The sequence below is a fragment of the Danio rerio genome, chromosome 2, assembly GCF_049306965.1.
Source record: "Danio rerio strain Tuebingen ecotype United States chromosome 2, GRCz12tu, whole genome shotgun sequence".
Classification (NCBI taxonomy): Eukaryota; Metazoa; Chordata; class Actinopteri; order Cypriniformes; family Danionidae; genus Danio; species Danio rerio.
Genome location: NC_133177.1, coordinates 37,123,773 through 37,141,889, shown reverse-complemented (window position 1 = coordinate 37,141,889; position 18,117 = coordinate 37,123,773). Strand labels below are relative to the sequence as shown.

General features: G+C 34.2%; 1 protein-coding gene across 1 annotated transcript in view; it reads right to left on the bottom strand.

The window, feature by feature from the left end:
• The window catches only part of dars2 (aspartyl-tRNA synthetase 2, mitochondrial), a 35,623-nt gene that overhangs the window by 5,088 nt on the left and 12,418 nt on the right, over nucleotides 1–18,117 (bottom strand). The window contains exons 10-14 of the mRNA XM_694712.10: nucleotides 15,894–16,073; nucleotides 12,563–12,670; nucleotides 11,445–11,507; nucleotides 7,746–7,898; nucleotides 1,988–2,206 (exon numbers count right to left, since the gene is read on the bottom strand). Coding sequence (XP_699804.3) covers nucleotides 1,988–2,206; nucleotides 7,746–7,898; nucleotides 11,445–11,507; nucleotides 12,563–12,670; nucleotides 15,894–16,073 — 723 coding nt within the window. The remainder of the gene's footprint in view (nucleotides 1–1,987; nucleotides 2,207–7,745; nucleotides 7,899–11,444; nucleotides 11,508–12,562; nucleotides 12,671–15,893; nucleotides 16,074–18,117) is intronic.

Here is an 18,117-nt window from a genome sequence, read left to right as displayed (position 1 = left end):
CATTATATTTGCTAATAAATTATCCAATTTGACTTTCTTAGCTGGGTTTACATCACTGTGTTTAAGTACATTTTGAAGTAATCGCATGAGAAATGAGTGCTGGAAATGCTAAATTCAGAATAAAATTCAGAAAAATCCACAAAAAATAGTTTTTTTTTACACACATTTGAGATGGTTTTGGACTTGTGCAAAAAAGACTTAGGGCTCTATTTTGACGGTCCATGCGCAGAGCGCAAAACGCAGGGCGCAAACGCTTTCAGGGCCTGTCAGGACGCGTTTTTGCTAATTTAAGGACGGGAAATCTGCCTTGCGCCAAGGCGCATGATCTAAAAGGGTTGAGTTTATTTTCTTAATGAGTTATAGGTGTGTTTTGAGAATAAACCAATTATAATCTCATATATATATAATCTCCCATTCCCTTTAAGAGTCCGCTGTGTCGCGCCAAGAGCGTATTCGCTATTTACAGGACGCAAAGTAAGTCTAAGTGGAAAAAATGAGCATTTCACAAGCAAACAGTTCACAGTTAACAGTTTTTTTTAACAGAAAACTGTTAAACAGAGCATCTACTGCGTGAGAATGAGAGATAATGGATCACTTTCACTTTCGCTCTTGGATATGGAAACCTTTACGCACAGACATCAATTAGTCTATAAATGAATACTTTTGTTTGTTAAGCGCAAATATTCGTTTCAAAACTATTTCTAAATTCAGTTCTAATTTCCAGCAAATGAATAAATGAATAATAATAGCAAAATGAGCTCAAAAACCTGAGTTATATCCTAAAACACATGCTGTGCCCCATATGGTCTAAAACCTGACAGGTGGGCAAATCTAAGCTTGTTTTTAATAAAACAAATATAAATATGGATATAATAAATAATACTGCTAATAATAATAACATTACACAAAAGCAAATTGTTATGAATGAACTGAAAAAGCCCCCCGAGATGAAGAAGACATAAAAGCAGTGATTTTTCATATTTATGTAGCCTAGAAAATAATATGTTATTTTAATCCTTTATATTTATATCCTATATCTATTCTTATTATATACTATATATATCCTTAATATTTACATTTTTTCATTTGCAAAGATATTTGCCTATTGCTCTCTTGTGCGTATTAAGCAGTGTGTAAGCGAGGCGCAACCCTGCGCCGGAGTTTAGACCAGGTTAGTTTTGGTCTAATGAAAAATCTATTATAGATTCTCAAATTAGCAACACGCCAGCGGTCCGCCTCAGAACGCCTTCCTTTTTAGACCAGAACGCCTATTGGCGCACATATGAGCGCTAATGCATTTGCTATTTAAACAGCATAGCGCAATGCCTCAAAACGACTCTTGCGCCAAGCTGAAACTACCAAAAGACTACTGCGCCGCGTCTTGCGCCCCACTGCGCCGGGTGTATGATAGGGCCCTTAATGTGAACATTAGTAGATAAACACAAATTTGCCAAATAACCTCTGACATTCCTATATCTATTATGCTTGCCTTGTTTACTTTTGGTTACTAGGTTACCAATACTACAGTCAGTCACTCTAACAACTTGATGAAAACAAGTCTAAATCCACATTTGGGATATAAATACTTTTATTTATATAGCGAGTTTTAAAAGATTTGCTATCACTTTAGGATGAAAAGCCGACTACTGATGCCCAAAAGTCAGACAATCACAATGAAAAGCAAACCAAAACATCAATAACTTAATTACTTTTCAAAATTGTTTTTAAGAAATGAATAATTCTTTCAAGCATGCATCAGTTATTTCTACTTCATGAAAAGTGTGTATTACAAACATTAAACAAGCAGAAATAATTAAGCAAAACAACTATTTTTACCAACAATTTACCAACTATTTTTAAGAACCAAATCATTAGTATTCACTACTGAAATCAAGATTTGTGTCCTTCCTTTAAATGTTTCCATCAAAATGCACTGCAAATATTCTGCTAGTTTAAAAAGACAAACTGTGATGATGATGCATCATACCATGTGGGGTCTGGTGTACAGCAGATGTGCATCTTCAGGGACTGGGGCAGTGAAGGGATGGTGGGCCGACTCAAGCCTCTCTGGATCATCCTCTTTGGGTAAGAAGAGTGGAAAGTCCACCACCCACAAAAAGTGAAAGACAGATGGGTCTCGAACTGGAACACCATAACGCTCAAGCAGCTCAGCGACCTGCAGTCTCAGCTTACCCAGCAGCGGACGCTGCAGCATGACAAAAAAAGATTCCATTGTTTACTTTTATTTACATAATTAATAGAAGATTACCAAGGGAGAAAAGACTTAGCTTCATTGTGCAGTGTCCCAATGTGCTTAACAAAGGTTGAGCTTTTGAGGGATAGTTCACTCAGAATTGTTTATTCTCTCATGATTTGATATTCACTCAAGAGTTTCTTTCTCCTGTTGAACACAAAAGAAGATATTTTGAAGAAAGCTGGACTATTGTGGAATTATTGAATACTCCCATGTGTTTTCCTGCTATGGAAATAAATGATTACAGGTTTTAAAGCTTTCTTCAGAATACCTTTTTTTGTGTTCAACAGAAGAAAGAAACTCAAAAAGGTTTTGAACCACTTGAGGGAGAGTAAATAGTAACCAAATTAATTTTTTTTGTTGAACTATGCCTTTAACTGCTGTCATAATTTAGCCCTTCCAAAATAAATAGATAGATATTATTATTTAGATAGATATTTATATATATATATATATATATATATATATAGAGAGAGAGAGAGAGAGAGAGAGAGAGAGAGAAAGAGAGAGAGAGAGAGAGAGAGAGAGAGAGAAAGAGAGAGAGAGAGATAAAGAGAAAGAGAGAGAGAGAGAGAGAGAGAGAGAGAGAGAGAGAGAGAGAGAGAGAGAGAGAGAGATTTATTTTTGAGTTATTTATAAATTTAGATGATTTTGTCATATTTATAGCTTTAGGTATTTTTTATACAGCTCTGTCAATTAAGACCTGGGAAATATTTGAACTATAATAAAAATTTCACAAAAGGGCTAATACTTTTTTCTTTAACTGTATTTTGTTGTATTTCAGTTAATTTTTTATGAAGTTTAATTTATAAAGGTGTAGTTTACAAAGTTTTTTTATCTAATATTAAAATGCTCAATTTTAATTACCAAAAACTATTTAAAATATCTTTAGCTAATAACAACAATCTGTGGGTCTCATTTGTAATTATGGGTACACTCAAATTTAAACATGAAATCTACATACAAACATTTTCATAAACAAATCATTCAGCAAAAACTTTAATATTAAAATAGACGAAAAATGTGGCTGCTGAGTGTGACGCGCGACGTGCACTATGCACACATGGGAACAATGTGCACATGCTGTGCAAGCAATTTGCAGGTACACCTAGTTGAAAACATCCAGACTTTTCCAAATACCCCGTGCGCTAGAACTATCCAATCTGCTTCTAAAACTGCAAGTAAAACTAACCAAATCTGCAGGTCAGAATAACAACACATGCGAAAATAAGTGCCGTTTAGTAGCAGTGAGGAGATTGTAAATAAAAAAAAGGATGTAAGGATCTCACCGGAGTGGCTTTTTGGTTTCTTTTCTTGTGCATCCCAGCTACAAGCTCCCCATATTGTTTTTTTTAGCATAGTAGGAAATATAGTAATTCAACTTCACAATAAGTCATGTTGCAATATGTATTTGAATAATGATGATTAGTTCCTTTACTTGAAAGCTCAGATTTGATTCTCATAATTTGTTTTGTTTACAGAGTTTGAGGTTTACTGTATCATTTTTATTGACACCTTTTAGATGTTGATCTACTTTTACCATGGCACACACTTTGTAACATTTTATTTATCAAGTTTAAGAGTCTCTTTAACACTTTTGTTTATTTTATTGTAAAGAGGTGAGATATATTGTAAAACTATTTTATTTGGCAATGTTGGTCAAGCAAAATAAAGTGGTCCTAATATTCCTAAATATATTGTTAAAGCATATTCAATAATTATCGATATCCTGATAAACACTAAGACATTAAGAACTTATATTTCATCTCAACACTATATACTATAAAGAAAGGGAGAAAAGTTGTTATAACCCATGCTATTATTTAAAAACCCACATAGATTTAGACACAGTATGTACAGCTGGCTAACAAGAGGTCTCTGTATAAATGGTTTTGAGAGTGGCACACTTTAGCACTGCTTTAAGATTGGACAAGAGCAGGTCTATAGAGAGTAACGTGTTTGACAAGAGCAACAAAACACCATATTCAAGTTTTTATGTATGTAAGAATTGTAAATAATCCTCAAAATTATTAGTTACATTCATTTTTGCCTATACACTGGCGAGTCAAAAGGGTCCGTTTTTTCCCATGTTATGCATAAGACAACGTACTGCAGGTTTGGAAGGACAAGAAGGTTTGAACTTTTTTTGTTTGAACTAACTCTTTTACATAAATAAAAGATTATGCGTGTTTTAGAAGAAGAAGCAGCAAATCCAGGATGGCCTCAGAAAGAACTACTACTGAGGTGTTGCTCACATACCGAACAACTTCTAACCTTCAGTTTAAAAGCAATTTTAAAGATTCAAAAATCTGACTACAGTTCTAAAAATGAAACCACCAGAGGCTTTTACAATTCATGCTTTTAAGGCGATGTACCTGTACATGCTAATGAACATCACGATTTTTAAAACCATCTTTGAGCTGAAAGATCCCCCTTAGCTCTCATTTCTTTGGCTTTCTGCACTAGAATCGCCATTCATCGTACAACCTCAGTGCACAAAGCTCGCCAGTTATCCCTAGCCATCTCAGCTTTGTGACTAAAAAAGCTGTCTCACTTTGTGCCAAGCTTACCATCTGCACTGGCCCCGAGCGAGAGCTGAGGCCCGGAAAAGATGAATATTCTTTTTTTAAAGTGATTAGATCATGTCAGCATTCTTCCGAAACTGTATTTTCAAAAACCCTTAGTCATCAATCACTTCAGGGCACAAAAACTAAAGCAAAGGTTCTTAAGGACATTAAACAAGGATGCTGGCCGTTCATTTACTTGCTGTTCAACAGTAGTTTGATTTAAATTAGTGATGCACCAGAAGTGTTTCTGATTTTTTTAAAGCAAACTGGCCGATTCAGATATTTTATACAATTTAGATTTTATTTAAAATTTTTAATCAAATTGTATAGTTTTATTCCACATTTAAAATAAAAAGAAAATAATTTTACTGGCTCTGTGAAATTATTGACTGTGAAGAATATTCGTTAATTAACAGGTTCAATAATTCATGATTCACAGCTTATATTTGCATTTTATTTATGGTTATTTGCATTAAGGAACCTTTATCTCTGCTCTTTCGATTTTTATGTTAAATATTGAACTGTGCAGTTCAACAAAGTGACTTTATTGGCATTTTAGTAGCTTGAAAGTAAACACTGTATAGAATTACATTTTGTTTTAAATATTATTCAATTTAAAAAAAATAAAAATGTATGCATTTTTTGAGCTAAGAGCTAATACTTCAAGCTAATAAACATGTAAAAAAAAATTTTTTTTCAACATCCTGTTGAACATCATGTCTTTTCAACATCCAAAGTTGTTGAAGGAAAGATCAAGGTCCCACAATGAAATTAAAAAGCATAAATAACTGAAAAAAACATGAATTACAAAATACGGAAAACAAATTTGCAATTTTTTTATTTTTATTTTTTAGTTTATGCTACATTAAAACTTGGGTACACTTTATAATAACTTCATGCTATGAATCATTTATTAAGCATTAGCAAATAATTAATTGATTATCTGTAAGTATTAACTCTACATTAATAGGCGTTAGTAAGCAGTTCATAAATACATCTTCAAATCCTTTGTTAATGATTTAAAAGCACATGTATAATCTGCTTAATGAGTGTGTTGTCATACTTTGTAAATGATTCATTTTTCATTAATAACCTTTCGGTTATTAATCTCGGCTCAGTTGGCGTTTCTGTGTGGAGTTTGCATGTTCTCCCTGTGTTCGCGTGGGTTTCCTCCAGGCACTCCGGTTTCCCCCACAGTTCAAAGACATGAGGTTCAGGTGAATTGGGTAGGTTAAATTGTCCGTAGTGTATGAGTGTGTGTATGAATGAGTGGGAGGATGTTTCATTCCGCTGAGGCAACCCCAGATTAATAAAGGAACTAAGCCGACAAGAAAATGAATGAATGAATGAATGAACAAACCAGTTATTTAAGAATAGTTGGTGTTTTTTTTTAAGATTGTTCAGAATGCATAAGTTATGATTACTAAACTATTCAAATGAACATTTGTATATCTTATTATTTAGGAAAACATTACTAATTACTTTGCATACTAATAAATTCTTTAATAACTCAACTTCATTCAGTTTTGTTACCTTATCTAAAGTGAGGACTATTTATGCTTTGTAAATCCCTTATAAACAATTAAAGACTAAGCTATATTTTAAAAGAATAAAAAGAAAATAAACAACTACATTTCTATTCATTTAAAGATACACAAATGAAACTGCATCAAATGGAAAATAAATCTTTGCGTTCTTAACAAAAATTAAATAACTGTATATTTTAAATAATTACAGTACTCAATTTTATGTTATATTTCGACATTCCTGTTATTCAGCAATGTTTTAATTTTTCAGCAATTACATATTTTTAGATAAGATTGCAAAGATTTATTTTAAGATGTATTGTTCATTTGATACTGAGCCTTTATTTGTTATTTATACGGGATTTAGATAACATTAATAGTCCACACTTTAAATAAGGTCATTGGATGGAGTTGAGTTAATAAAGCATTTATTAACATACAAATGAACTATAAATATATTCCTGAATAATAAGATATATAAATGTTGATTTAAAGAGTTTATTAATCATTAAATATGCATTCTGAATGATCTTAAATACAACTATTCTTAAATAACTGGTTTGTAAATAAATGCAAAGGTTATAAATGAAAAATGAATCATTAACAAAGTATGAAAACACACTCATTAAGCAGATTATACATGTCCTTTTAAATTAAGAACACAGCATTTGTAGATGTAAGTATAAACTGCTTACTAACGTCTATTAATGTAGAGTTAAGGTCAATTAATGTAGAATAACAAATAATCAATTTACTATTTGCTAATGTTTAACAAATGATTCATAGCGTGTAGTTATTATAAAGTGTTACCAAACCTAGTACAAAACTAAAACAGTAGACAGGCTCAACGATCAATATTGTTAACTCAATATATTCCAGAAGGGCCGCTAATTTTACAGTAGCAAAAATTGGCTAGATAGTGACCATAATGTAAAAAGAAAATAACCTGTATAAAACCTCACGCCACAATTTAGTATTTAAGAATTCCACCCAGTATTACTAGCAACAGGAAGAGTCGACTTCTGATAGTGGGTTTTTCCAAGTACATCCATAATTCATAAAATCATCAGATGTGGATGAAGCCCATGTAGACTAAGTATAGGTGTTTACTCTAGCTTTGGATTAGTGAAGTTTTCACAGATTAAAATTCAGTATTCTGCTAAATTTTTCATACTTTTTGGGGAAAAAAAAAACTTCATGCCATGACTTCAACATGAGCTGAAAACTGTCCAAACATAAAAGTTTTTTTCAGTATAATCACACTGATTCACACACCAATTCTGAATTTGGGCTGGTCATTTGGAGCATCTCTAACTTCCATATTTGCATGCTGAGCTCTCATGATACTTTTTAGCAAGCGAATCAACATTGCGGAACAAAACCAAGTCAGATACGCACCACATTCTCGCGGGGTCCAGCCGTGATGAAGATCAGGTCTCCAGCGTTGGCCTGGGCCATCTGGAGCAGCTGTTGTTTGGCCGTGTCCGAGAGCAGCCGGCTGAGAGGAGATTTCAGTGAACCATCTGCCCTTACTGGAACCACGCTCACCTCCTGTACGACACACGGCGCAAACACACCAATGATCATCCATTTCCTCCATCGGCCCATATTCAATTTCCATTGACAGCGTAGGGCACAAACTCTTGAGCAATCATCAGTCTTGAGAACATTTTGGGCTGGTTTCCCAGAAACTAGCTAAGCCAAGACCTGGGCTGAAACGGATAGTGAGGGAGAATCACCTTTGATGATGCCATTGGTTCAAGCCAACAACACTAGCACAAAGTTGACTTTCTGTTTATATATATACACAGGCAGCAGAGTAAATAGAGAGGAGGAACTAAGCAGACCTGTCAGCTATCTAAAGTATTAAAGCACATTTAAGAAACTTTAAGGAAGCAGTTTGGGAGAAAGTGAGTAAAAAGAGCCAAAACTTTGGGTCACCTGAAGTGATGCCCATTTGGCTATTAGCTCCAAAATAAGTATTTAAGACATAATGCCTCTCATCACAACTCTAGACAATTAAAATATAAGACAATATTCAAAAGGATAGTTTACCAAGACTTGAAAATACTGTCATCATTCACTCTCCTTCCATTTGCCATAAATCTGTTTGAATGGGTGGGGGGGGGGGGGGGTATATTCATAATATTAGGACCTAACCCCTTGAGGGCTAGTATATTTTAATTTTTGTTTGAACTAACCCTTTAACACTATGGGTCCTGTCATCATACACCCGATGCAATAGGGTGCAAGACATGTTTGCCGCAATTGGTTGCTATTTTCCGACCAGCGCAACTGTAATTTTCATGTTTTGTGCCATGTTTTTTAATGGCAAATCCATTTGCGCCACTTTGTGGACTCATGGGTGTGCTAGTCTAAAAAGGAGGCGTGTTAAGGCGAATTGTTGATGCGTTGCTATATTGAAGAGCTGAAATAGACTGTGCCATTGATGCATCACTACATGGAGCAATAGGAAGCATGTTTGGACATAACCCTGTTTTCTGACCACATTTTGTTATTATTGTTCATTTATTCGTTGGCTGGAAATTAGAACTGAATTTAGAAATAGTTTTGAAACAAATCATTGTGCTTAAACTAAATTAAATATGTAGACTAATGGATGTCTTCTTCGGTGGAGTCAGTTTCCACCGTTTCCTTATCCACGAAAGTAAGGGAGTAAAGTAAGAGTAAAAGTAAAGTAAAAAGAAAGCAAAGAGGCTGAACGAAGGAGGATCATTCTATATCCTTGCCATTCAGATGGTCTGTTTAACTATTTTCTCGTTGATGGAGCATTCAGTTTTACCATTGAGTTTTTCCATTTGCAAAGTCTGGCATGTAAATAGCAAATGCACCATGGTGTGACTCAACTGACTGTTAAAGGCTATAGGAGTTGAGACTCTGATTGGTTTAATGCATGTTATGCTTAAAACACACCCATAATGCTGCGTTCACACCAGACGTGGAACACGCGTCAAGCGCGAGTGATTTACATGTTAAGTCATTGCAAACACACGAATAGACATCCTGCGGCGCGATCCGTGGTGCGGCGTGAATGACGCGAATGGCACTGCGCAAATGGCACGATACACGTGAGTGGTGCAGTGCGAATTGAGCATTTTGCGCGTTTGACGCGAATTGCTTGCGTTCAAAAGTGATTGTGATGTACAGGTGATTGTGATGTACACCTGTTGTTGGAGTCCCAGGGGAAATCCTCCAGCCGACACTGACAAAAAGTTCATCAAACTGGGCTCGGCTCAGTCAGAAGCACCGCTGATCGACGCTGTTTTTCTGTATGTCTTCATGAAGCACATAAACATTGTTATTTTCTCAATAAAATCCATGTTAGCCATTTAGCTTTGAAGCTAAATCACCGGGCAGACAGAAGCCCTGCCCATCACGTGAATCCGCGTCTGTTCTGAAGTCAATTTGACGTGCAAATGAAGCGGATTTGACATGCGAATGAAGCGGGGTTTGACAAGCGAATGAAGCGAGTAAACTTAAATGTTCACGCAGCTATTTACGCGCGAATATCACGATTTATCTGCGCGTTCTGCGTCTGGTGTGAACGCAGCATTACTTATTAAGAGAATAAGGACAACCCAGTTAGACCATCCGCCAGGCGCAAAACTTATTTTTCCTTCCTTATAATAGCAAAAGTGGATTCGGACACTTCCTTATTGCTTTTGTGCCATGTCCTTTAGACTTTGTGCTTAGACTATTAAAATAGAGCCCTTTGATCGCAATATGGTTTCAATTAAAAAATAAATAAGAAGTACTTTTACAAAATAATCTTTTCTTTTAAAATGCAACTAATAAAATTACAATCGTTTAAATTTCACAAGCTTTAAATACAAAACAGCAGCAAGTTACAGGCTTTATTTTATTCTACATAGATTTCTGTTTGGTTTTGATTTTAATCAGTAAGAACTGACTCATTAATTATTTGTTCAGTTGTTTGAGAGTGAAACTGCGCTAGCTGTGTTTTATTCACTGAAAAGAAATGCTCATAAAGGTTACTTACTTGAGATTTATATAAACTGCTTGGGTCACACTGTATGGTTCTGATTCACACACAAAAAAGAGACAAAATATAAAAGGCATTTGTTCAGGAATTAGTCAGAAAACACTGACAGCTCTGGAAGGATTTAATTCTCCAGAAAGAAACAACTATTACATTTATTTGTGAATTGGTTGGACTGCACTGTTTACACTGTGTAGTTTTCATTCACTAATAATAAATAGAGCAGAACAATATATTTGTATGAATCAGTTGAACAGCAGTAGTCAGACCCTGTGGTTTAGTTTCAATGAAAAGAAACAACTAATAAAAATAGTGTGTTTAACAATCAGTGAACTACACAAGGTTCTTTCCGATTCACCAAGAACAAAGAAACTAATTTTAAGAGTCACTTTTTTTTTTTTTTTAATACTTAGTTTCAATTAAAGACTCCTGGATTTTATATTTAACAGATTATGCTAATTTAATTAGTTAAAATTCCAAGCCTTAATTGGACAGGTCAAACTAAAATAATTAGTGTTGAAAATTGTGTCATATTCATTTCATATTCATAGTTGAGAAACACAGACATAAATGACATAAAAGAGAGAAAACAATGAGGCTATTTTAATTTTTGGGTAAACTACATCAAAAATAATTTCCATTATAAGCATCAGTAATACAAATATTCTTGTTTTAGCACTATACAGCATCACTTACATGAGCAGATTAGAGACTAAACTTGAATTTTTATTAATATTTTATCCCAGTATAAATCATTTAACATGAATTAACTTGAAGAAGTGATCAAACACTTTCGCATGCAATGAATCATTATAAGCCATAAATTACAAATGTTCTGCAGATGGACTGAAGAAACAAAAAATGCATTTAACATTCCCTTTTTAGACTCCTCGGATGGCCTACAACACAAATAAAGAGCTGTGTCTCCATGAGCTCGATCCTTGCCTCAGGGTGAATGTGCTGTGTGTAACATTTGAATGTTTTACCACCAAATGATCCTGACATATCGATTTCTTTTCAGATAAATATTTCAGGAGACTTCCCGTGATGTGAACACATGAAGACACAAGACTCACCTGACCATACTGTGTCTTGGCTGCTTGTTTCAGAAACTCAAAGTCTTTGCCCTTCAGATGTTTCTGCGAAAGAAATGATACATACAGTCAGTTTTAACACCTCCAGAAAAAGAATGACAAATATGACTGCCCGAATGTACTTAATAAATGTGCAGTAGTCAGAAGAAAGTTAGCTTGAAAAGTGACTGATCATGTAAATTACAGTATGTTGAACATGCTTATTAATTTTTCTTTTTGTATTGGAAGATCCACCCAACAAAAAATGTAAAAAATGATAATAATAATAAAAACAGTAATACTATAATAATAGGTCCAAAATCAGGATTGAAACATATCTGATACAGTCTCTCTCATATTTAACCAAAAATGTACAGTTTTTTTACTGGCACCATTTATTTTGGCTGTGGTGCATTCCAAACTAATAATGTCCAGTAGATAAAGCCTCCAGAATAGATCGGGTGAAACAGATGGATCCAGCCATAGTTTTAGGATTGTTTTTTTTTTTTTTTTTTTTTTTGCAGAAGTCTGAACAACTGACAGAATTTGAGATTTATTTATTTTCCTAAAACTGTTCGCTAATGTTATCACATTGGGCTTAAGCTTGCTGATTTTATTGACACAATGTAAAACCCAACAGTCAAATTTATCAAATGAAATGAGTGCAGTTAACTAAAAAATGACTGAAAGTTAATTCTACTCATTTGAAAAGAGTTTTAAACTCAGTGTTGAAGGTATTGAGTTAATTGAATACTTCATTACATCTACTTAAATGGTGGAAGTTCACAGTACTCAAATAAATTAGTTTTTAAACTGAAATGGTTTGATGCAATCGGTTTCCTCAAATGTTTTGAGTTGATTGGTTTGAGTTGAAAAGTGAAATATTTCACTTTTAAATTAAATTTACACTCGGTATTTCCTCATGTTTTAGCAAATTTGATTAATTCCCTATGTTATTTAGCGACAGTATAGCTCATAGAAAATCTGCACTGGTTGATTAGTTTGAATTATTAAAATGAACCAACTCAGAACAGATTAGTTTGTTTGGAAATCAAACTACACAGTTTGTGTTGTAGAAGTCAATGTGTTAAAGCATCAGAATTTGTAGATTTCAGGCTTACCGTTCCTTCTGGGACACAGATGGCCTGAACGCAGCCCTCCGGTTCAAGAAGTGCATCTTTGATGAACTCAATTTGTGCTCCCTGAAATGCTGTGCTGACATCCACAAGCTGAATACAAGAAAACACTTCACAATTACAAAATGAGTTTCTGTAAACACACAAAACCTTCACATGAGGTTAGAGAATAAGCTGTTTTTCACATTCCTTTAGTTTAAATTCTTAAATTGTTTATAAAAAGTTTTTGTTTTTGAGAGTAGGCAGGGGTAAATACTGTTTTAATTATATACTTCCATTTTAATAGTATTATTGAAATGTTTGTAAGCTATTAATGAACTAATAATGTTAATGCTAATCATTCTTATGTGCTAATCATTTTTTGTTTAAAATAAGTAATCCATAAATTAAGGTAAATTAATGTGTTTTCTAACATGAACTAAGAATGAACAATATTTGTACAGCACTTAGTAATCATAGTCCAGCTTTTTATAATGCATTGTTAAAATCCAAAGTAGGGAAGCACCGATACCAGTTTTTTGGAACCATTCCGATCCCGATACCAAAATTCTAAGTATCGACCGATACAGATCCGTTTCCTATACGTTTGTTCACCATTTTCTTTTTATTTTGTTTTATTTTTACATAATACAGTTTCTATAGTTCTGGTGATAAACTCAAATAATATATTTTTTAGTAAAAATAACAGACCTAATAAACTAGGCTACATTATTTGAGCATTCATTATAACATTGATCAGTTGTGGTCCAGCTTTTGTTTACTTTTTTAATATTAAGATTTTTCTTTAAATCTGTAATAAGCTACCACACTGACCCTAATCATTGGTAAAATATCCAGTCTTTTAGCAAAGCCTGACATTTTCCTGCAGGTTTAATGCAGACTAAACTAAATTGTCTGAGGCCAGTTTTACTTAAATATTCCCTCACCAAAACTTGCTATATTACAAGGTCCGTTGTGTGTGAAGAGCAGGTAATACCCCTTCTCTACTCCAGGTGCTGCAACTGCTGCTGATCTAACAGCGCAACATGATTTAAATACAGCAATGAACTCATTGTTGCAGGTCAAAATGAAGCCATTAAATGCAAAACTAAATGCATTTCTTTATTGATTATTTATATTAACAGGAACAAACAGTCTTGGAAAAAAAATTGTGTTGTAATAAACAAACGTGTCACACAGCTTGAATTGTGAATGAATGGATAATGATTGACATCGCAGCAGAGGGAAGCGCTGAAGTCAAGTTGAATTTAATCACCTGAAAATTCATCTGTGGTTCACATTAAACTATAGAATGGCTTTAGAAAAATTGGGATATAGTAGCCCTACATGACAACTTTGTAATGCCTTAAAATAGGATACCTTCATGGCTTTTGTTGGCTTATAAGTTACACAGAATTTAGTGCACGAGCAAGATCATATTTAGATCGGTACCAAAAAAACAGAAAATGGTATCGAACTGACATCCGATCCAAATATCGGGATTGGTGCATCCCTAATCCAAAGTTGTGCATAACATAAGTTAGTACTCGGTGAGCTAACAAGAACTACCAATCAATGACTTTTTTAATTACCTGAAGTTAACAAAGATGAATAAATACTGTAATAAATGTATTTTTCATTGTTATTTATAATAAATTGTAATTATGTACTAAAAACATTAACATTAACTGATTTGTATTTTTTTACATTATTTTATTTAGAGTAGCAATATATACGGTACAATGATTTCAATTAAGAATGTACATTTCCCATTGCTAAACATTTTTCTTTTTTACAAACTATAAAGTAACAGAACACAGTAGAAAACAAAGGTTTTTATGAAATAAAATAAATAAAAATATCAGTAACAATAAAATGGTAACAGAAATAATAGCAATAATTAAATACACATAGGTCAGAGAGAGTTGAATCTTTATTTATTCGCTCAAATTTAGTTATTTTCAGCTGTAAATTTTTATTCTAAAGAGAGAATTAAGAAAGGGACTGCAATAGGTTGTAAATTGAAAAATGTTTGTTCAGTGGATGGGAATAAGGCAGCAATCTTTTTATATTTCTACAAAGACTGGATAGAACAACCTAATGTATTCAGTCCACTTGCACCAGATGATTCTAAGCGCATTCATTTGGAGAAAAAGGGAGAATGTCATTTTTTCCATCACATAAATATTATATACTATTTCTAGCTAATCCTTCCATTGTTGGGGATTCAGGAAGTAACCAGGAAGTGTATTGTAATTGCTATTTTTGGCTGCGATTATTAAAATATATAATATTAAAGTATTTTTAGGTTTACTTATTTGGATATCAGAGCTTCCAAAATAAATAACCGTGAATAGAACTGATTTGTATTTTTAATGATGCTGTGTTTGTGGATTTTCACTAAATCCAATGAATGCAAATTTGACCCAAAACATGAAAATCGTACCTGAGCTTTGAACATAATACATAAAAAATTTAAGTAATCAAAAATTACAGTCATAAATTGTATTAAATTATGTTACTTTTTATTGTTCATAATAAAAAAGTAAATCATGTAAATAAACTCATGCAAATAATTAAATTTTGATTAACATTAACATTGTAATAAAATACAAAAAGTATTCAACCCTGATCAGAAGCTTTATTCATGATAGAGCACCAATAATAACTGATCACAACAGAGCAGCAAATCGTCATATCAGAATTATTTCTGAGGGGTCACATGACACTGGAGTAGTGATGCGGAAAATAAAGTAGGAACAAAACACATTACAATATTTACAATTTCCACTGTCAGTTCTTTTATTATAAAATTACTTCTATTTAAATCATTTTGTTTGTTTTTTAAATGTAATTTATTCCTGTGATGAAAAAAGCTAAATTCAGCATCATTACTCCACTCCGTAGAGTCACTTAACTAGTCAGAAATCACCCAAATATGCTCAGTTGGTAACTCTAATAGTTTTAGTGCAATATTTTTGAGAAAACCATAATACTTTTGCCCTCTCAGTATTCCTTGGTTAATGGGAAGTAAAATCTCTTACTTTCAATCTGCATCTCTTATGTTTGTATGTATTAAAAAGCGTCACAGACTCGGCATAGGTTTTTGTAAATTTCTGAGCAGAACCGAAAGCATTCAGGGCGCACACCAGTGCAAGAGAACGTATCACCAGAGATTCATTTGTAATTGTTGAGCACCGCATGCAAATCTGTGATGTGTGGGGAAACAGGATGCAATCTCAGCGTGACGCCAAGGACGGCCAGCATGCAAACAACCTCACTGATGTCTTACGTCCAATCTAGGATGATGTGTAGAAAGAAAAAAACAAGCGGTCACCTTCATCCCAAATCTAGTGTCTGGTTTGTCAACTCCGTAGTCTCTCATGGCTTCTTCATAAGTCAGGGTGGGAAAGGGGACATTAATCTGTCCTTTGTCCTCTGGCCAGGAGAACTGGACCAAGCCTTCAATCAAACTCATGACTCCAGCCTGGTCCACAAAGGACATCTCAATATCTACCTGAAAAAGAGAAATTTGTGAAAATGGTCACTGCATATTCATTCATTCATTTTCGGTTTAGTCGCTTTATTAATCTGGGGTTTCCACAGTGGAATGAGCCGCCAACTTATCCAGCATATGTTTTATGCAGCTGATGCCCTTCCAGCTGCAACCCATCACTGGGAAACATCCATACACACTCATTCACATACATACACTACGGATAATTTATAGCCTACACAATTCTGCTGTACCCCATGTCTTCGAACTGGGGGGGAAACCGGAGCACCTAGAGGAAACCCACGCGAACACGGGGAGAGCATGCAAACTCCACACAGAAACGCCAACTGACCCAGCCGAGGCTTGAACCAGTGACCTTCTTGCTGTGAGATGAATGTGCTACCCACTGCACCACCGTGCAGCCGCACACTGCATACTGTTACACCAAATTGACCCCCAGATCAGCTACAATCTTAGGGTGTACTCACTCACATTAGGTACAGTTGCCTTGAATCATGCCGAAGCGCAATTGTGCCCCCTCCCCTCTCCCTCTCGTCCTGCACTCACACTGCATTTTGCCTTTCAAACCTGAGAATAATTACATTGATGATGCGACTGCTTAGTTTAACAGGAAGAGAGGCTCTCTCTCAGCACAGTGAACATTGCTGTAGTTATATTGTTTTAGTCGTTTGGGGTGCAGTAACACGCAGACAAATATTTTGCCGAACAGGTCCACAACTTTTTTTTTTTTTTTTTAAGAGTTTTGCGTCATTAATAAACAACGACAGTTTGCGTTCATTAAAAAGTAAGAATGATTAATAAATTATTATGAAACAGTTACTTAAAAAGTGACGTTGTGTCTTCAGTATCGGGCTCAGGCAAGCTTTGCACTCACGCTGCAAGTGTACCGCACCAAAGCCCAACCGAACAACGCTCTGGCACATCTCTTCCAACCGGGCCAGGGCTGGCCGACTGAACTGCCTGATTCAGAGCACTCACACTTGTCAAAAGAACCAAGAAATGCGTTTGGGTATGGTTCAGATAGCATAATGTGAGTGCACCCTTGATTAAAAAGCATTGCAAAATGAATTGAATGTATTTGATCTGAACTAAATCAAAATTATCTGGAAAATTTTCCAACATTTCAACATCAACATTTCCCAATTGAAGATTAAGGACATTTTTCACAGTAATTACTCTTTCAAGAGAAAATCTTGTTTCATTTTAGTTCGGTTGGAATAAAAACATACATACTGTATATTTTTTTAAAAATGTAGAAACTGCTTAGGTCAAAATAATTTGCCCCGTTAAGAAAACCTTTTAGTTTGATTCACTACAGACCAAAACACTTTCGTGGAATGACTTACTTAAACCATCTTGCCTAGTTAACTTATTTAATGCAGTTAAGCTTTTAAACCAGAGATGCCCAAGCAAGGGACCTTAATAACCTGATTTGGCCCACCATCCCATCTGAGAATGGTTTAGACATTATCATTTAAAATTTAATGTAATCTTTTATTAGTTTGTTTTATTGTTTAGCTACAAAAAAAGCTATCTGAATGATACGTTTCAAATTAACCAGATTTAGTTTAAAATGTACATACGACGCATAGAGGTCAATGCAGAGACTTTGGTGAGCGAATCAAGGCAAAGACAACTTCTGCTTGACTAGTGTATTCAGCATTGAACTCCACTGTGTTATAAATGTGATTGTTTATGATTTATTGCAATAAGTTATCATTAAAAAAAAAAAGTTATACTGCACTAGTTAATACAATTGAAAGTAATGTTTTCTATTTATTTTTTTTTTATATTATTAAATGAGTTAAGAAATGACACGTGTTAACTTTAATGAAGAATAATTTTGTATATTCATCTTTGGCCCATGGCTATCAATGATATTTGGTTTTTGGCCCTTCATATGAAAAGTTTGTCCACCCCTGCTTTAAAGACTAGCATCTTGCTAAATAAGTAGTAACATAAGCCAGTAAATAATATGATGTACTGTCGACAGGCAAAAGAGGGCATAAATAACTGCATAAATAAATAAATTACATGAATAAAT